We start from the raw sequence: 19583 nt of genomic DNA, 5'->3' as shown, positions 1-19583 counted from the left end.
GATGACTTGAAACGAGCAGAAAAAGGATCTGTACATCTTGCGTTTGTTGATTCAGAGCAATGCATGAAGAATCAACAATAAATATCTGTGTTGACAAAAAAGTTAATGTTACAAATTAAACTCCCTGTCAGGGGTTATTTAAAGCATTACAAAGGGCCCGTGCTTTACTGTGCTTATTATGTTTGAGCATAAAAGGATTGCATATTGTTAGATACGAAAAATTGGTTTCATTCTCTCGATAACTAGAGAAAGTGTTCATAAAGGAAACCCAATATGATTTGATCGTTCATCTTTACGTTATTCTATCTCTTATTGTCATAGTCACTTCACACTAATTTATCATTATTTGTACCAACAGAAAAGGAAAAAAAAAAAAAAAAAAAAAAAAAAGGTTGCAAACGTTAGACCCAAACTCATTCTATGGACACACTTTCAAGAATATAATAAATTTCATAAAGAATGAACAAGGATAGCAAGTTATTTATTAAAAAAAAAAAAGTAGGAAAAAGAAAAACGGGATTATTACCGTATTAAAATATATATATACAATATAATATATACGTATAATATATATTATTTGTCATTATACATTCCAAAGCACCTTGATGTAAGTATTAAAACGTTCTTTGTTATATAATGCAAAATAAAGAAATCTGCATAATACCAAAAATCCGATCAACAAATGCTGCATGTTCTGTGTCTGTGTCTGTGCCTGTGCCTCTGTCTGCGTCTGCGTCTGCGTCTGCGTCTGCGTCTGCACCTGTGCTTATGTCCGTGTCTGGATATTTCTTCTTATGGTACATCCCCTCCCCCCCCCCTCACCAACTCTTCCGCAATCGTGATGACCCGTAAACGTTACGTCGGTCCTTTTTTTTTTTGCCACCCAAAAGCTATTACTACTTAATATGTACCTTGCTCCCAAACACACGATTTTCATACCAAAAGAGAAATTGGCGGGACTTATAGTCAGTGACAATGATCCTTCTTTTCCTATCTCCAATAGTGGAGGACCCCCTTGAATGACCCTTTAGAGATATACTGTTGATGTAAAAATAGGGTTTATTATCACCTGTTTTCCATTGCTGTCAATTAAATCAACACTTTCTTTCTTTTAGTGATTGAAGTATTTGATATGAAAATCATTATATGTACAATACAAATATTAACTTTACTGCAAGCATATATAAATATGTAGATAACAATACAAATCTTTTTGCTCTTACAATAATCTATCCTTCTTCTTTTTTTTTCTTTTTTTTTTTTTTTTTTTTCTTTCTTTCTTTTCTTCTCTCATTGGCAAATAGTCATTCTTACTCGTAAAAAATGAAAAGTAAGTCGTCTAGCATGTCAACTTCTATTGAAAGCCTTAAAAATGTTTACTTACTTTTGTCGTTCTATGTTCATAGTTGCTGATATGCTTAATCCAACTGTTGTCGTTGGCCAACTTTCTTCTCCACCTCCTTCACCACGACGGCGACAGCAGCATCACGTCAACCATACTCCTCATCAACATCACCACCAGCCCCAAGCGATGGATTATTTCTCATCATCGCCCTCTTCATCACTATCATCCTCACCCACCGTAACGAGAGCATCCAATCATATGTTGAGTGCCACATCCAGTATCAGTTCAATTGCTTCTACAATAAGCAGTAACAGCACGCCTACTGCCACCATCACCACCAACACCACCAACACAACTACCGCTACCACCACAAGTGCGCCTACGGGTAACAGCCACAATGGAAAACCTCGTAGTCGTTTTTCTGATTTTGAAGATGCGATTATATGTGATGGTGTACGAAAAGGGCTAACTTGGGGACAAATTTCAGGAAAACTACCCCATCGTAAACGCGCCACTTGTTTTAATCGATATCGTACACTTCAAGGGATTCGTAAATCACGTAGTAACAGCAATAGCAGCAGTCATGGTGGTCATGGTGCTGGTAGTGGTGGTGGCAGTAACAGCAGTAACAACACGAACAACGGTATCCACAAATCGAGTCGTTCTTCAAGTAATGAAAGCTTGGCTACCATGGTCAGCAACCATAGCAATACCAGTAGCAGTAATAGCCACAATCATTCGTTCAAAAGAGAATCCAGTATGATGAGATCACCACCTGTCACTCCTCCTGCTCTCACCAAAAAAACAGCAGCAACAACAACAACAACAACAACAACAACATCTGCAACAATGGCTACTATTACTTCTGGTGCTACTACAACAACACCTCCTTCCAAATCCTGGACACCTACAACGCCTCCTACAAGAATAAGTGATGCTCGACGTCACCATCATCCTTATCAACATCCGCATCATCATCTTTCTTCGTGTCATTCCGAAAACAGAGAGTATCCTACATTAGTGGCACCTTTACCAACAAGGTTATCATTACACTATAACTATATTGAACACAACAGTAGCAGTAACAGTAGTAGTAATGGCTCTCATTAACAATGGTTGTTTTCTTTATTTTATTTTTCATTTACATGTTTATTGAAATTGAAACAATTCTCTGACAAACAAGCGAATGAAAGCCATCCCATACAAGATACCACCCTATAGCCAATTCCTTTTCCATTTATTAAGTCCCTATACTACGTAATTCATAATTCACTTAACAACGAATAGCTTTTTTTTTTTTTTTTGATACTTGTGCATAAATGTGCTTTGAACTCCCCTTTTCCTGCTCCTTTCATTCATATCCGAAATTTCTTTTGTAGATAAAATGCATCTCTCTATAGTAATAAACTTATAGTTGCTTCCTTTCTTGTTTTAATAAAACCTGTTCTTTAAACAAAAGACCCTCAACCAATCTTAAACTACAATGCATCATCGGATGTCCGTGTCTTTCTGTGTGATCTATTACATGAACTGCGAACTTCGTGATTTATGCACCCTCACCTCCCCCACATTCTTAAGCATTGCATCACCATTCTTTCATATTTGTACAGCCCTACTTAGCATTGCTTCTGCTGCTGCTTATTTTCAATTCGCTTTGGGATGATACGGTGTATATGTTTCTATCCATTTGATGATTTTTAAAAGTTTAACTTGAAAATAACTTTAAATCTGTCAATGTAGAAAACAAAAACCATAATGTACGTAGGCTTCCTTAACAACAAGAAACAGAGCTGTTCTTTCCGTCGTTCTTTTTCTCTATTACCATGGTGCAAATTTGACCTAAAGAAACAAACAAACAAACAAAAAGAAAAGAAAACAAAAAAAAAAAAAAAAAGCTTCCTACTGATCTTATGATCTAGGAAAGGTCTGCATCAACCCCAATTTATCTTCTGATAATAGCCATGGCATAGAATTCATGTTGATCACTATGAAGCATGGATATCCTCTTTCTTTTCAAGAAAAACAATATTAGTACATACTTTGCGCAGTCTTCCTACCTATCTTTGCTCCTTCATTTTCTTGTAAACGATGAGATAAAACTTCCCCATACAAATTTGTTCTATTGGGTTGTCTATAATGCTTTATATTACTTTTGGAAGATCTGTCAAAAATGTATATACACTGTCATGGAAAATAAAAGGAGGGAAAGGAAGGGGGGATAGAGAATCAAATGAAGAATGCAAAAATCAGCCTTTTCATTGTACACATGTATACAGCTATATTATTCCTTTCATATTATCCACTACATGTGTCGCAATCTCTTTCTAAAATAATCGCACTAGACTTGTTACAATCACGTATTAAGAGGAAGATGGGGTAAAAATTCTGGTCGTTTATTTTTCAAATGGGATATTTTTAATGAAAGTCATACATGTGTATATGTATATATAGTATATGTATACTTCAAAAGAGCGACGGACTTTACTCGTGCTTAGGAGCGGATTGTGTCATGATAATTCCACCGTCGGAATTACTTCCACTTTGATAAACACAAAAGACAACACCTGAAGTAACGACAACCAAAAAGACACTAGTCCAGAATAAGAGTTGGAAGTCACCCACAGCATCCACATACTGACAAGAATCACCTAAATAGGAAGCTTCACATTGACAAGTATAACATTTGTCATTACCCCCAACAATAGTAGCTTTACACTGACCATGACCTTGGCAACCTGAGGTAGCATTGTTACAAGCTTCCAATGATAAAAAACAAGAATCTTGCTTTACACCATTCACAACAGCATCACGCTTTACACGACATTGCTTATTAGAAGGAGGTGTCATAATAAAAGTAGTGGTAGTGGTAGTAGGAGTGGTAGTAAGGGACTGGCGTTGTTGAAAGTTTGGTATAATGTGCTTGATGAAAAGTGATTTCAAAATAGATTGAGCTTCTTTGTATTTTTCAGAGTCTGCACCATAAGTTTGGAGGAGAGACTAAAGTAAAATATAATTGATGGCCAGCGTATTAGACCATTGTTTTCTCTAGTAGCAAATATAGCGTCCGTTCCTTTCCCTTTACCTGCAAGGTATTAATTTTAATGAATTCGTAATCACTTGCTTCCAACTGATATAAAGCTTGTACTTCGATCATGAACAGTCTATCAGCCTACATCAGATAGGAGCCATACTTTTTAGCCTTTCTGTTATTCTGATTTTTCTAGCCCTTTTCGCACCTTTGAAACATACCTCATTTTTCTTGTCAAATAATGTAAAGTCAATTTCATCAAAGACTTGCTCGAACTGATCCATATTGTCAGAAGAAATAGTAGATTCTCCAGCTTTATTATCACGATGAACAACAGTCTATTATTGTTTTAGAACCGGAGTGTGTGTGTGTGTGTGTGTGTATGTGTGTAAGTCATTCTCGTGTTATTTCAATATCAGCGTTTCATCTTTCAAGCAACAGTGCATTTACCTTTTGATTTTCATATTTGACAAGAGAAATATCGTTCTTTTCTTCTAATTCTTGCGCAATATTCTTCAACAAGGAATCATAGTGTTCAGCTTCGTCATCAGAAACGTAGAATGAAGTAGCAAATAATTCTGTTGTGGAAAACAACAACGCAATGGTTGCAAAGGATTGTTAAAAATGCGCGACACTTTCCCTTTTCTAATCAGAGAACCATTCAAGTGTACCTTCAGGCGAGTTGACGCCTTTTATAAGAACCACTAAACTGGCGTCCACTTTTTTTTCAAACGGACTGTTTGTTGTAGGTATGAAAGGTTTCAACTCCTCGAAACCTTCCATGGCCTCCATCTGACTTTTATCTTGTAAACGTAAAGCAGGGTGCTTAATTGTACTATCCATAATATGTGAATAAAACATAGAAAAGGCGTTCATCGAAACTTCGGGTGCATTGTCCAATGCGTTATTATTGACATTATTGGTTGTGAAATGTACGGAGGAACGAGCTGAAACACATTGAAAAGGTTCAAGATGACAAGAGTGAAATTACATTTTAGTCTCCTTCCCTACTCTGTGTGTATATAATTGTATCATATGTATTGTTGCTGCTGTTGCTTTTCCTTTATTACCTAAAACACCTGACAATAGTGTTGCAACTGCAGTTGTCAAAGTCAACAACTTCATAATAGGACACTTTAACGTTTCAAACAAAAAAAAAGTAGAGAAGCTGAGGAGGAAAAAGATAGACGGGGAAAACTGAAATGCAATAGGCTTTTCCCCGCTTAAGCGTGAATTGTGTGACGTGCCAGACCACGAATAGGAATATCATAAAGGTTCATTGCCCTACGGACACAATACATATATCTTTGTCTCAAGAACGTACTATAAGTAGAACCTTTATGGTTTGATGCAGTGAATCTTATGATAAATCAGGGCCTGCTGTATAGATTTTCTCCACTGCAGCTTGCCAATGCTATGTTTTGATTCAATGAGCCAAACAGAAGTGACTCAAGGCCTTCCCTTTCTCCTTACCAAAATCCATACATGAATTTATTTAAATGCCTGTATAAAAGTTTAGCATATGTAAAAGCTCACTTGTGTCAATCATTATGCTAGGATAGTCAGCAAGTCACACAACTCTGTATAGTTAATGAGGCCATCTTTGTCTGTATCAAGTGATTGCATAGTTTCATCCAGGTCTTGATCAGACAATGTTTCTTGGTCGTCCAGTTCTAGTACAGTTTTCAACACGGAAGCAAGTTCATCCCGATTGATGTAGCCATCGTCATCTTTATCAACGTCCATAAAGGTGTCCATTAACTTATCAACCGCATTAACACTACTTCTATTCATTGCCCTGTCCAACAATTCCTGTAACGTTACAGTGCGCTTTTTAGAGCTATCTACTGGAACATGGCTCTTCTCAGTCATCATTTGATAGGAAATGCTGTAATTCTTTGCTTTTTAGGGAGAGAGGGAAAGAATAGAATAAGGAAAGACTGCCATTGTGTTCGCGGTGCTCTTTTATTGTAGTCGATCAGATGACTCTTATCTAGTACTATCAGTCCCTTTCCTTTTTTCCATGAACCATAATCTTAAACAGGTCAAAGAAAAACAATCTCTCTTCCGTTTATATTTCAATAAGCTTAGTGAGCGACCTGTGTCGCTCCGGGAATTGTTAAACAGAAACGTGGACATTCTGAAGCCTTCTGTGAACTTTAGTATAAAATAACTAATTGTTTTATTATATCTGAAAAGGGAAAGTAATGGCAATAATTTAAGTCGCTTGAAGCAGGTGCCAATCTTTATCCTTAGTTGTTTTTTGGTTGTTTTTTCTATCTTTCAACGCTTGGTACCAGCATTTCAGTAAACTCCCTTCCCAGTCCAAGTCCGAGCCTCATCAGTTTATCAATTTATTTAATTCTGGAATCCTTGGTGCAAAAAGCAGAGGAATTCTAAAACCAATTATAATGAGTTTACAACTGAGAAGTATTAGTATTCTTCCGAAATTTCATTTCATGGATCGTTTTTATCAATATTTTATACACAAGAAGCGTATATAAGTTTTTCTTAAGGAATTCTAATTTTAATTGAAACAAGAATGAACACTCTCCGTTAAAAGAAATGAAAAGAAACAGCCGTAACATTTCATCTTCTGTGAGTTTTTCCTTCTCGTCTAGAACGGTCACGACTACGGCTTCGACTGTATCTCTTACTACGACTACTACTGCTACCATGATAAGAGTTTCTCTTTCTTTCTATGCTTCTATATCGACGATGCTCATCTTCATCCGATGTGGTTGGTGACCTATATCGGTGACGAGACGTTGAAGAGGAGGCTGGTGGAGAAAGATGCTTGGTATTACGCCTTGTTGTAACAGCATGGGGTTGTTGATTGTATCGTCTTTCCCTTTCACTACGCGATCGTGAACGTGAACGTGAACGAGACCCAGATGGTGAGCGATATTTTCTTCTTTTATAACCACTATTTTTACTGTAAGCGTATAACGGAGAGCGAGAACGAGAACGAGTATGAGGTGTAGAAGGAAAGCGATATCTACCACTGCTAGGTTTGTTCAATGTAGCCGAGGCCGCATGAAGTTTGTGATCTTTCTCATCAGCTGAGGTTGAAGGTGAGCGATATCTTTTTTTCATGCTGCTACTAGCAGAAACAGTAGGCTCCTTCTCATCGGCGGACGTTGAAGGTGAGCGATACCTTTCTTTTCTATATGTAGTGCTACTGCCTATTTCTTCTTTCGCGTTATCTCTTAATGCAAGATCAGGCTCAAGGTATGCATTGATAGGCAAACCCTGGCTCCTGGCCAATTCTTGTAATTGTTCAAGCTCCGTTTCCTTCTCTTTCTGCTTTCTGTCTCTTTCGTCAGACTCGACTATGTCGAACAACATCATCATTAGAATACATGGTTAAACCTTTCAAATCGCTAAAAATAACAACTCACTTGTTTTTGCTAGACCAGCTCTCATTTTCAACTTTAATTTTTCCATTGGTGTGAGTTTTATTTCAGTGGATAATGATTGACTGCCACTACTACTGCCTTTCTTGTATTGACTATCATGTGTAGTATCTTCCTTGTCGTCCTCTTTCTTTTGTTGGTCTTCTGGTGAATTTGATCCAAATTCGATTTGAAAATCGGAATCTTCACTGCCATTGTCTGTTGTTGAACCATCTGTTGATGTTTCACTATCATCTGTGTATTCGCTGTCATCATCTTCGTCATCATCAAAAGCATTATAGCTGGGACTATGGCGTCGTCTTTGTCTACCATACTCATCCTTTCCAAGAGTTTCTCTTCTTCTTCTTCTTCTCTTTCTGCGTCTTCTTTTCTTCCTTTCAGCACGCGTCAGTCCATCATCTGTCTTTGTCTTTTCCTTCTCTTTTCTTCGTAGAGCTCTTAGCTCACTATCCTGATCTTTCTTGGCAACTCGCAATAATCGAGCATAACTGCGAATACCATACTTGCTGGACATTTCGTTCAAAATCTGTCGGTCTTTATCAGTAAGATCATCCACATATTGCAATATATTGACCTCCTTTAAAAGCCGTGATTCTTTTTCATCGTCTAAATCATCGATTTCTTCGTCTGCTGATACTTTACGAGTGCCATAATCAAAGCCGAAAGAAGCTTTGTTTTTTCTACTTTTTCCATACTCGATTAGTTTCCGTACGAGAAAGAAAAAAAAAACCTCCAGTTCATCCTTTTGCTTACTTACTTTTGATCTTTCTCCAACATAGCCAACTTGGCTTGATGCCGGTCTAACAATTTTGTCCATTCTTCTTCGACTGTCGCTAATCGCTCTGCCTCGGTAACTGAAATAAAAGACATGGTTAGGATCCATCATTATGAATAAGTATCTCGACTTCCTTTATCTGCTTCCTTGATTTTACTTTTCAATCGCTCAGCTTCTATCAAATCATGATATCGTTCGAAGTTCAGCTCTTCTGACATTTCTTCTTCAGTTCTGGAGACCTTGTAAGTTTCAACAGATTCAGGTACAAAGTCCAAGAGTGATCGACCATCAAAACTAAATATACAGAGTACGATGAGCCAAAGCAAAATAAAATAGTAAAAAAAAATGCCTCAGTCCAATCTAATTGATTGGGAAACCCTCTTCATTTTACCGGTCAATTTTTATTTCAGGATTTCCTGGCCAAGGCATGCTGTATATGCGTGTGTTTGTGTGTGTGTGTGTGTGTGTGTGTGTGTGTGTGTGTGTGTGTGTTTGTGTGTGTTAGCAAAGGTAATGGACGCAAGAAGGATTTACGACTTATAAGAGCACCAAACTTACAGGTTATCTGTATTTTCATGATAATAGAATTGTTCAGCGTCAGGATATAATTTTGAAGATGAACCAATAACACGAATAAGTTGCTGAGGATCACCGAGCTACATGCAAGCGAATATTCTTTTTTAGAATTGATGATAAACTACCAATCGTTTAAGGAAGACTTTACTCTGGACTCATAATAGGCACGCCTTCTCTCGGCCCTTTTCCGATGATCTACCATGAGCTCTCTAATCTAAAAGCGATGATCTCTTTAATATACTCATTCACCCTGAAGTAGCTTTTTTTTTTTTTTGTCTTTTAAGTAGTATTATCGAAATAAGAATGAATGTTCGATTGCAAAACTTGTCATAGTCAACGATGAGCTGGCTTATTTATTTAGGTTATGGAACATATGTAATAGTACCCTCTTATCATTTGCTTTTGCTTCTTGCCACATTTAGAATTGGAATAAGAGTGTTCAACGGGGAAAGAAAAAAAAAAAAAGCCAAATTGAAAAAGCTGAAAGGAGGTTCTTTACAATTTCAGCCAGCTGGCTGGGGTGTAAATGGTTTGGGAATTATCTGATAAGGAAATCTTTTTCTTTTTTTACGATATTGGAGAATTCAGCATTCGAAGTGAGCACTTTTCTAAGATATACTTTCCTTCCTTGTACTTTTGATCTGGCTCATATGCTCTTACCTGTAACGGAAAGTCATGAATTGAGCGAGTCAGTAACAGGAAAAGAACAATTCTATCTATTTTGTTCTGCACATTTACATATTTCCATCCCAAGTCCCTCTCACAGTTGGCACAAGCGATGAAACTAATACAATGCCTGCCTGTTGTCATGATTCTACAGCAAATGTTAAGCGATAATGCACAAGATAAAGTAACCACACATTCTTACCTTTCTTCTTGCTCGTTAGAAACCTTCACATTCACACTGATATACTCAAGATGGTAGAAGGGAATCTAAGTGAGTGAGAATGAGATGATATAGTATTGCAATATTCTGTAGATGTATCATACACTTTATCAAATAAATAAGCTTTTCCATGAAGCCCATGAAAATCCTGATCATGATAACCATAGAGTGCTTTAGCATGTGAAGGGTGTGCTTCGTCGTTTCCAAACTATTTATATCCGCATACCTTCGATATCAATCGTTGGGCCGTAGTTAGGTGGCTTTTACATTTTGAACATGCATATATTTTGTGGTATTGATGCTGTTCCATGTCTAAATAGATTCTGTAGGTAATCCCCATCTTCTCGCAGCAGGAAATTAATTATATGTGGCGTGAACAGAAAAAATGACGAAAAAAGAAAAGTGCTGTATGATAAATGGTTCTCTGGAAAATTAAACAAATACTCAAGTGAGTTACACGGCGAAAAACAAAAAGAAAGTGATCTAAAAAAGAGCTGCTGCTGTTATCTGCGAGGAAAAGGTTGTTTAAAGAAGAAGGTTATTTGAAGAAGAAAATAGGCATTATTGTCTGAAACTGTTTTAAATGCCTGCAGCTGCCGCTGCTGCTGCATAAATGTGAACGGCGGCAAGTTTAAACACCCCGAGGATGATAAAACGATGAGTCTAATTTCTTGTGTAAGTAGTCCTGCTAATAGCATAGATACGAAAGCATGCCTTACATCTTTTACCATTCCTCCTCCTTCCTATACTCTATCAACACATCTATAATGCTATATCAACCCACTAACTGTTGATCTCGTGCTTTTTGTCTGATAACAACAAAAGCAATCACATTTTGAAAAGATTGATATGTCTTATCAAAGATATGTGTATATCATTTCACAGAAACAAAAACAGGCTATGTGATATGTATCGAAACAAAAGATGAGAAAAGACCATTAAAAAAGGCGACCCTGGAATCATATCACCTACAGATGTACATTGGATATAATAAAAAACAGTATATGGAAGAAGAAATCACAACTGCAGCATGCAAGCAAGCCATGCCATTTTATTCTATTATTTGTATCCTACCAATTTAAATAATATTTGAGAACAGCCTCAGCTTGTATCATTATTTTAATCAATTTCTTATGTATACAAGGTTGCTGTAGAGTATTGCTACCGAGCAGAGTTTATAGGGGCAGGAATGACAACAATAATCGCTTCCTGCAGTGCGTATGCTGTGAGTATATTCCAGCTTAGACATTTGCTCAGCCTTTCATTAGAGCAGCCAGTTCATTACTTTGCATTTTGCAGTTCTGCTTTCTCTGATAGTTACATGTTGTATGAGTTTTCATTTTAGACAGATATTGTGAACGATATCCCAACGACCTTTTAATAGGAAGTTTGTTACTAACTTTGAAACTGAACTTTTAGAATGCAAGCGCCCAGTACTGGCTCATACAGTATTCTGCGCTCGAGCTTACAATGTTTAGCGGCAAGAATAAGCAATCTTTTACGATGGTCGAGCATTGAAAATAATCAGTACAAACCGTAAATTGAGCTGGTGTTGTTTTAGCATGTCTTTTGTCAAAATGATGCTGTTGGATAATGAGCATAACCGTGGCTAGAGCGTCTTAAAGTGACATTAAAGCAACACTCGGCTTCCCCTAGCTTTTTATCTGTATTACAGTAAAACTTTCGCTCACCAACCATATTAACGGCCTTATCAGCCTACAAAAAAGAAAGTTTTAAAACTTTTGATCAGAAAATGATAATGTTCATGAGTGGGCACACTTGAACAATAACTATATGTATAGTAGTTAGTTAAGAGTTGTCTGTATTGTTCTAGCAGAAATCAAACAGCTATAATTGATGCAGGCATAATATTTCAAATTCTACTTCTACAAGTTGCTCATCATCCATGGGTTTTACTGTTGGACTACAAAAGGTTTTTATACGTAAACCCTGTTAAAGATACAATAACAAAAAGAGAGAGTAGGTATCTATAAAGCCCAATTCAAATAAAGAACCCGCAAGTATTGGCCTCATATGTAGAAGATATTACTTTGTTGACGTGGACTTTATCAAGAACTTTTTTGGTGGCGTGAAAAGCAAAAGCTATTGCAGCTGCATTAAAAGATTTTTCATGTCGCGCCTACTTTCAAAAGGCAGCGAAAATTGGTGGGGATTTTTGATATTTCTGTCCCTTATTTACTTCAATCGATCTGAACGAATGACTAAACCTTTGAGAAGCGATAAAGAAGCTGGCGATCTACTGAGTACATTTTTATTACAAGGTTGGGTAAGTGTGCTTATATAAATAAGTAGTAATCCGACTGTTATCTGAACACATGATTTTAAACAGGTCATGACGGATGAACTCTGCAAAGTTGAGAATTGTTCCTACCCTTTGATGAGATCAAAAGATGGAACGCTCTCTTTTTGTACTTTACATGATGAATTACCTACCCAAGGAGCCAATCATCACTATGAACCGAGGCTAAACAATAAAAAAGCCTCAGCAGACAATAATAATAACAACAAGCAAGAACCATTACAAGCTTCACAACAAGGTGCGACAGAGGCCGACGACGATATGGAAGCTGAATTACGTAGACGAAGAGAGATGCGTGAACAATCTTCTAGAGCTTCACAACTTATTGGTCAAAAAATGTTACAACGTTGGGCTTTGTTAAATGAACATTGTCCCAATAATTCGTGTTATGCTGTATGGTCTTATCAAAGAGAAATGAGAAAAAAAAAGTATCTGACGATAGATTGTAACCTCAATTGTTCCCTTAGATCCCGCTTATTCGCAATCCAGAAACAAAACAAAAATATTGTGTAATTTGCGAGAATGTGATTCTAACAGAAGAAGAACTCAAAGAATTAGAGAAGAACAAAGCCGTGACTGATCAGAATGGACAAGATATAGATAAAGACAAAGGAAGAGCATATCAAATAAGCCCGAGTGATAAAAAGGAGATGGAACAAGAGTTAAAGCAATTACTTACACAACACACAGGAACGGAGCAAACTACAGTGGCACGTCAAAACAGTGCTGATCACTTGACAGAGAAACCAAAGAGTGTCACGTCCATAGCATCATCAACAGCATCAAAGAAACATTCACATCGTCGAAAGCATAAAAAACATGATAAGACTCTCTCATCAAATAGTTCTGACATTAATGAACAATCCAGAGTTGTAGAGCATAAGAGACAAAGGACAGTCGATAGCAGTGTTTCCCATACATCAAGCGAACTAATGATATCTGCTTTGACTTGTAAAATGGAATATCTGGCCGAATTAGTCGAACATACAGATGACCCAGTTCATCTGATAGATCTATTCAAATCTATTAAAGAGTGTGCCTCTGCAATAAAGGCTTGTGTTGAGGCCGCTAAACTTCTCCCGCAAATGTAAATGACAATAAAACAAAGATTGATAAAAGAATGATTGGTAACGCATCACCTTTCACTTGAACCTTAGACCGTTTTTGTAAAGGCTTGTAAATGCTGTTCCTCTCTTTAGCTGTTCATCCTATTTCTATAAAGTGTTGTGCTTCAGGCAGCAAAGCAAAAAAAGAAAAAACCAATGTGACGCAAATTAACACAGGCACCTATCTTTTTATCCCCTTTGAACTTTTTTTTTTTGAAATTCTTTCCTCTCTTTAATTTTTTTTTTTTTTTTTTTTCTTTTGCTTTTTATCGTGTCACTGTGAACAGATAATCCAGGATTCCACTGCCTTACCGCTAAATTATATGATTCTGCGATTTTTAAGGTCGAACTTTGGAGGACCGATATGCCTCGATTGTTACCGAGCAATCCACAAAACTGATAGTAATGGTCGTAGTGGCCGTAAAATTAAAAAGATCTTTACGATTGTGGACCAATATTCATCGAGAGTAGCACAGAAACAGTGCCCAAGGCTGCTACCGCTGTACACTCGCCAGCATCCAGTAACAAACCTACAACAGCAAAGAAATACTCATATTCGGTTATTCCACACTACAAAGCCAGTCGCTGCACCTATTGTACCTATCCCTGCTATCATATTAGGAGCACTGAAAACGGGAAAGCTTGTCAGCTTTGTATCGCTTTCATCCAAAACCTCATTGACATTACTTCCTCATACATTCCGAAGAGGCAATAAGAGTGAGACTATTGCGAGGATATTGGCTGGCATACCACTATTTGGTTTCACTTTATTATTGGTGATAGGTTTAGATCAGGTAATATAGTGATAAATAGGGGGGAAAAGTGTAAACAATCAGCCCCATTTCACAAAAAAATAACTGGAAATTCAGGGACGAGCAATATGTTTTGATCTGAAACCCTTTAATAATTTTATTGTGGTCAGGCACCAAATACATCTCGACTGAGATTGATTTATTTAAGTGAAGAAGAAGAAGAAGCGATTGTGAATGCAGAAATAGATGAGCTATTACAAACACAGAGTGGTTTGGTAGCTCCAAAGGATAATGAAGTCGTCATGTGGTTACAAACAATTGTTGATAATTTAGCAGCCTCAGCCGTAGATGACATACGTGACCCAGTGAGACTTTATGAAGCAAATGATGTACCCCTGCTCCACCAGCACCAAATACAACAGGAGCCGTTTGCATCTTTAACAACGCCTTCTTCGCCTAGTGATGTTGTACTAACCGCCCCGACACGAGGAGACATCGAAAAAGAAGGCGAAGTCTCTCGTCCTGTTATTCATCCACGACGTTTTGAAGTAGATGTCATATGTGATTCTAGTACTGTAAATGCAATGTGTGCTGGTTCTCGCATCGTAGTTTATAACTTGTTGCTAGATTACATGGAATATGATTCAACGAGATTGGCTGTTATTTTATCTCATGAAATTGCGCATTCTATTCAGCGTCACTTTGTTGAGCAGCATGGATTTGCGTCGCTTATGCTTATGCTGGGTGATATAACAAGAGGTGTATTTTGGATCATGACAGAATCATTAGGCCCCTACGTGAACCAAAAAATTAACGAATGTATTTCGACTTTTGTAACGTTGGAAACTCAAACAATTTACAACAGAAAGTTAGAAAAAGAAGTATGTTTCTCAATTATGTCTACTGAGGAAGTGCCGACATTTGAACCTGGTACTAATCTGTCTTGTAGGCGGACCTTGTAGGACTAAAAATTCTTGCAAAAGCTGGATATGATCCTCGAGTAGCAATTGATGTTTGGCAGAGGATGGCAGAACTGGATTCTGAAATCCAGGCCGCTGTGACGAGTGGCAATGAAGGTAGTCAAAAAAATGCACGAAGAAGAGCAATAACGACCATAAATAGTTCCGCAAATTCATCATCGCCTTCAACGGCACCACCAACGTATGAGGATTTGGAATTTGGTGTGCGTGAGTTTTTGGACTCGCTTGTCAGTTCTTGGTTTGGCTCTAGTCACCCACCTAGTTTAGAAAGGATAGAGTACATGCGAGAAAATATGGACGAGGCCGTAAGAATCTATAATGAAACACTAGAAATTAATGGTCCAGCGAAAGACTTTATATTCAGCGAGGATCTTCAAAAACAACAAAGTGAAGCATGGCTGTTGAACCGCATTAACGCAACTGAATGGGTATCTGTAGTAATGAACTGGCTCTCTTCAGTTAGCGTATGGTTTGTGTCATCCTCAACACATTCCACTGTTTAATAAGCTAGTCGTAGAAATGATTGTTTCAAAGAAATTTCTATATCTAGTCATAAAAGAAAACATAAAATCCTTGATAGTCATCAGACTTGTAACACAGATAGATGAAAAGGTTTGAAAAAAAAAAAAAGGAAGTAGTTTAATGACCAACTTTCCTTCATCTTCAACTTTTACAAATAAATACTTCATGCAGTCATGCAATCCCAGAATATCCACAAACTGGATGCAACAAAAAGCACTCAACTTCTTGAACGTCTTTCAGACTGGCGTAGCGGTATTTGTCCTAATGGAAAGCTTGCGCCTCAGCCTTGCTTTGTGTTAAAAAAGAAGCCCTCAATCTACATCCATCCTGACTGCACTCATAGCATTCCACTACAGTACAAGCATAGTACAACAGCACAAATCATCACAGAATGGGATTGGGCTTCTGACCTCATCCATCATTGTGCTGCTATCACTCATCTGAACGACGATAGTATGCTTAAAACGATTGCTCAATTTTTTATGATCTTTCATGCTTCGTCGGACAGCTCAAATAAAGTGAATACGTTACATCTTCTGCAACTGTTCAAGCATGCCTCGTTCAAAACGGATCATGTCGAGCGTCCTACACGAGCATTGCAACAAAAATTAGATAAAGTGTTTGCTGAAGAAGCAGACCCAAATATACAATGGCTAGATTTGCTTGATTTGTGGGATACTTTTGGTTACCTATGGCCTAGAAAAATTGTGCTGGGTTACAAGAAACATACATCAATAACTTACAAATCTCGGTATATGGATAGTTTAAGCGCTTATTATCATCATTTAAACGTTTTACAGGAAAAATTGCTTACTACCAGTCCACCACCTGAACATAACTGGTCAGTTAATGGTATTGGCGATTTTTTGAAAGATTGCTGTATTGTATCTCGATTGGATTTAGCGCCTTTGCATTTTTTTTTAGCCCCAAATTATAAGCACGCGATAGAAGCTATCATAGATAGGAAGTTTGTACGCGTGCCATTACACCATCCTATCAAATTATATAATGCACTAACGGACAGCTATTTATGTTGGGATCCAGCATTGTATCCACAAGCAAACGATCATTACAATACTCGTGCTATTTCAGCCGAAGCGACAGTATCAGAAAAATCATTTGTTACGCAATACCTATGGAGACTTTCAGCTTCACTGCCTTCAATAACAAAAATATATACGAAGGAAGATGACCAGGCAAAAGTCGAAGATGAGATACAGCAAATAGGTGGTGCACAGTACTCCAAAAGTAATATAATTAGACCAGTTCGAGGATCGAGTCAGATATACATTCATCCCGCTTGTAAATCCCCTTCCTTTTTTCAGACTATGAAAAACTCGACAAGTCCAGGCAGAAGAGTAATGGAAAAAGTTGACAGCAACGATAATACTAATACAAAATGGGCAGTGAGAGACCGACTCAGAGCGGAAGACGGGTTCGAAGACACTCATAAGATGATTTTGAGCTGTCGCTCTTACAGTAATAATGAAAAAAGTGGCAATCAGTCAATGGTAAATCGAGATTTTACCAAATTGCGTGGGCTTCGCCTATTACTTCCGGAGACATTACCACCAAACTATTATTATAACGAGCAGCTAAGTTGGACGGTTCAATATCCGAACAGTAGCTTAAGATATATTACGAATGCACAAACCAATATTAGGATCAACTTTAATGAGCATATTCGACAAATGAAACCAGTGCTTATAGGAGACACAATACAGCTGCAACAGATAGGGTTACTAACAGTCTTTGACCCAATGACCAAAGCAGAGAATATAAACAGTATTAATGCATCAATGAGGAAAGACAACTCTCAGCTTAGTCTTAGAACAGCGAAACGTATTAGTGACAGTAAAAGCAACAATCGTAGTAAGCGATTAGCACATGCTAATTATAACAGCAAAAAGAATGTCTTTTGCGTTGATGAGGATATAACCAGTGAGCGTTTTGTGGAAAATACGTACTGGAAAATTGAATTAGCCACTGAATTTGATAGAAAAAGACATTCCAGTAACTTATATCCATGGCCAACGTCAGCATTGCACAATACAAGAAAAACATATACAGATCAAGATCAACAAAACAGTATGAGTTACAATATGGAAAAGCCAGTATCACCCAACCCATCTCATTGTTGGAGCTTTGAAAGTGAATCCATCATAAGTACTCGGAATAGTAGCAAATCGACTACTTTGAGAAAAACGAAATCACTAGGGTCTATACAAGACAAACTGTCTTCCATCCACATAGTTCCAAATTCTGATAAAGCTCACTATTTTGAAAATCTTGTTGCCGAGCAAAAAGGCATGAAGTCCAGATTGCTCTCACAATTTGTCAAGAGAGTTACGCTCCAACCTCTAACACAGCTTGTGGTGAAGCCAACAAAGAGTGTGAACAAATCTTCGCATTCACTTGAGGCACATTTAAGCCCGCCCCCATTTTCATGTCAAAACTTTGATAAAATGCATGTATAATTTTGGATATACCTTGTTTGTGGAATTGATACACGTAAAAACACTATGCTTTGGGCAATTAATGACTTCATGTTTACATTTATTCATATTTTCAATATTTCATCTCATCCCTTCAGTCAACTTTAATAGCATTAAACTGTTCGTAACATATTTATTCTTCTTCATCATCCTCAGTCTCTCTGAAACGTGGATTCTATGAAAAGAAACTCTTTCAGTTTGGGGCAACAAAAAAAAAGGAAATGTGATAGCGCTTTTGGTATTACCTCCTTAGTACGTTTATTAGTGTTTTCTTCGTATGCTTTATCATCCATTCTACGTTTTGTACCTAGTTGATTGTCTTCTTTAAGCAAAGAAAATTTCATATAGATACCCTTTCAATCACAATTTTTACCTTGCCCTGCCGATGCTGCTGTTGTATTTGTTGTTCTACTTTTATATTCATCTGCGCCACGAGGAATATCCTTGATTGCTTCATAGTTCTCTTTAATATTACGTTCACGCTCTTGTTCCAGTTGTAAACGCATACGATGACCCCAACCGCCTCTACCAACGTCGAATTCAGTACGATATTCATCACGAACTTGTCCACCACTTTTACCACGTCCAAACTGTCGTCCTTCTTTGAAACCAGGATCTAAATCGCAACGAATGACACGTTCGTCTAGTTTCGTTCCATTGATATATTTCATACAATCGAGGGCATCGCTACGATGATAATATCTACATGCATAATTTAAGATATTAAGCAAAGTTGAAATCGGCTTCGTTCAGTGAAACTTGTATACATCTTACTCTACGAAACAAAATCCACAGGGAGTCTTTTGATTACGATCGAGGCCCATAATGATACGTTTGATTTCCCCACATTTGGAAAAGAGTTCGTAGATTTGTTCTTCTGTCGTAAAGAAGGATAAATTACCCACATATAGCGTTGCTGTGGTGGCAAGATCGTCGCTCAATTGATCCGAAGATCCCTAAGTATCAAAGAAAGGAATATACATTTTAACAGGAATGCCCCACTGTAGTCAGCGGTCCGTAGCTGATTACATTACTTGATATAGCTGATCACGATAACTCGAGGGTACTGCAAGTGAATTGATAATGGTTGCCATTTTTAAATTATACACAATATAAAGAGAAAGTGAGAAAATGCATTTGCTGCTAACAATACGATAATTGTCAAAATTCAAGCTCAGGAAATAAGGACTCGAGACCGAAGGAGCATCGTCGAAGTATTCGATGTCAACAATAAAGCTTTATTAATAGGTATATGTTGTTGAACAAAGAGCCCAAGAGTTACGGTAAAAAACAAAAGTACAAGGTAGATAGACACTTGGAATGAAGGCAAATTCACAAAGTGCATGGCTGGATTTATGCATTGCTGCTGGTGTTGTTGTTTG

At 37.4% G+C, this 19583-nt stretch overlaps 9 protein-coding genes across 9 annotated transcripts; 4 read left to right on the top strand and 5 right to left on the bottom strand.

The window, feature by feature from the left end:
• Positions 1 to 1295: 1295 nt before the first annotated feature.
• Positions 1296 to 2649, top strand: BDF20DRAFT_988168 (uncharacterized protein). Its single transcript, XM_053085260.1, has 2 exons — positions 1296 to 1330; positions 1407 to 2649. The coding sequence occupies exons 1-2, from the start codon at positions 1324 to 1326 to the stop codon at positions 2453 to 2455; spliced, it is 1056 nt and encodes a 351-aa protein (XP_052935438.1). The 5' UTR covers positions 1296 to 1323; the 3' UTR covers positions 2456 to 2649.
• A 1056-nt stretch (positions 2650 to 3705) lies between these two features.
• Positions 3706 to 5528, bottom strand: BDF20DRAFT_873290 (uncharacterized protein). The gene is made up of 5 exons (XM_053081190.1): positions 5045 to 5528; positions 4824 to 4951; positions 4595 to 4711; positions 4428 to 4514; positions 3706 to 4342 (listed from the first exon to the last, which is right to left on the bottom strand). Exons 1-5 carry the CDS (start codon positions 5247 to 5249, stop codon positions 3827 to 3829), a joined length of 1053 nt encoding a protein of 350 aa, XP_052935437.1. The 5' UTR covers positions 5250 to 5528; the 3' UTR covers positions 3706 to 3826.
• Positions 5529 to 5921: 393 nt separating this feature from the next.
• BDF20DRAFT_913519 (uncharacterized protein) lies at positions 5922 to 6245 on the bottom strand (the record flags this gene model as incomplete). The annotated part of the gene is made up of 1 exon (XM_053084084.1): positions 5922 to 6245. The coding sequence occupies one exon, from the start codon at positions 6243 to 6245 to the stop codon at positions 5922 to 5924; it is 324 nt and encodes a 107-aa protein (XP_052935436.1).
• A 296-nt stretch (positions 6246 to 6541) lies between these two features.
• BDF20DRAFT_547874 (alternative splicing regulator-domain-containing protein) lies at positions 6542 to 9742 on the bottom strand. Its single transcript, XM_053075719.1, has 8 exons — positions 9526 to 9742; positions 9289 to 9354; positions 9123 to 9220; positions 8956 to 8994; positions 8722 to 8858; positions 8547 to 8643; positions 7775 to 8472; positions 6542 to 7705 (listed from the first exon to the last, which is right to left on the bottom strand). Exons 1-8 carry the CDS (start codon positions 9556 to 9558, stop codon positions 6963 to 6965), a joined length of 1911 nt encoding a protein of 636 aa, XP_052935435.1. The 5' UTR covers positions 9559 to 9742; the 3' UTR covers positions 6542 to 6962.
• On the bottom strand, positions 9586 to 10557 carry BDF20DRAFT_873276 (yippee zinc-binding/DNA-binding /Mis18, centromere assembly-domain-containing protein). The gene is made up of 5 exons (XM_053081189.1): positions 10253 to 10557; positions 10131 to 10174; positions 10009 to 10044; positions 9879 to 9954; positions 9586 to 9800 (listed from the first exon to the last, which is right to left on the bottom strand). The coding sequence occupies exons 1-5, from the start codon at positions 10364 to 10366 to the stop codon at positions 9708 to 9710; spliced, it is 363 nt and encodes a 120-aa protein (XP_052935434.1). The 5' UTR covers positions 10367 to 10557; the 3' UTR covers positions 9586 to 9707.
• A 1658-nt stretch (positions 10558 to 12215) lies between these two features.
• BDF20DRAFT_873266 (uncharacterized protein) lies at positions 12216 to 13648 on the top strand. Its single transcript, XM_053081188.1, has 3 exons — positions 12216 to 12308; positions 12377 to 12739; positions 12814 to 13648. Exons 2-3 carry the CDS (start codon positions 12380 to 12382, stop codon positions 13435 to 13437), a joined length of 984 nt encoding a protein of 327 aa, XP_052935433.1. The 5' UTR covers positions 12216 to 12308; positions 12377 to 12379; the 3' UTR covers positions 13438 to 13648.
• A 127-nt stretch (positions 13649 to 13775) lies between these two features.
• Positions 13776 to 15687, top strand: BDF20DRAFT_835978 (peptidase family M48-domain-containing protein; the record flags this gene model as incomplete). The annotated part of the gene is made up of 3 exons (XM_053078906.1): positions 13776 to 14246; positions 14375 to 15085; positions 15154 to 15687. The coding sequence occupies 3 exons, from the start codon at positions 13776 to 13778 to the stop codon at positions 15685 to 15687; spliced, it is 1716 nt and encodes a 571-aa protein (XP_052935432.1).
• BDF20DRAFT_547739 (uncharacterized protein) lies at positions 15523 to 18335 on the top strand. The gene has a single exon (XM_053075718.1). It carries the CDS (start codon positions 15880 to 15882, stop codon positions 18181 to 18183), a length of 2304 nt encoding a protein of 767 aa, XP_052935431.1. The 5' UTR covers positions 15523 to 15879; the 3' UTR covers positions 18184 to 18335.
• BDF20DRAFT_913515 (RNA-binding region RNP-1 domain-containing protein) lies at positions 18335 to 19295 on the bottom strand (the record flags this gene model as incomplete). Its single annotated transcript, XM_053084083.1, has 5 exons — positions 18335 to 18376; positions 18447 to 18508; positions 18575 to 18903; positions 18976 to 19157; positions 19236 to 19295. 5 exons carry the CDS (start codon positions 19293 to 19295, stop codon positions 18335 to 18337), a joined length of 675 nt encoding a protein of 224 aa, XP_052935430.1.
• Between the last annotated feature and the right edge of the window lie 288 nt (positions 19296 to 19583).

The sequence above is a fragment of the Mycotypha africana genome (assembly GCF_025528875.1).
Source record: "Mycotypha africana strain NRRL 2978 chromosome Unknown BDF20scaffold_6, whole genome shotgun sequence".
In the NCBI taxonomy this organism is placed as follows: Eukaryota; Fungi; Mucoromycota; class Mucoromycetes; order Mucorales; family Mycotyphaceae; genus Mycotypha; species Mycotypha africana.
The sequence above is the reverse complement of the archived record's forward strand: the minus strand, read 5'-3'. Positions and strand labels throughout refer to the sequence as shown.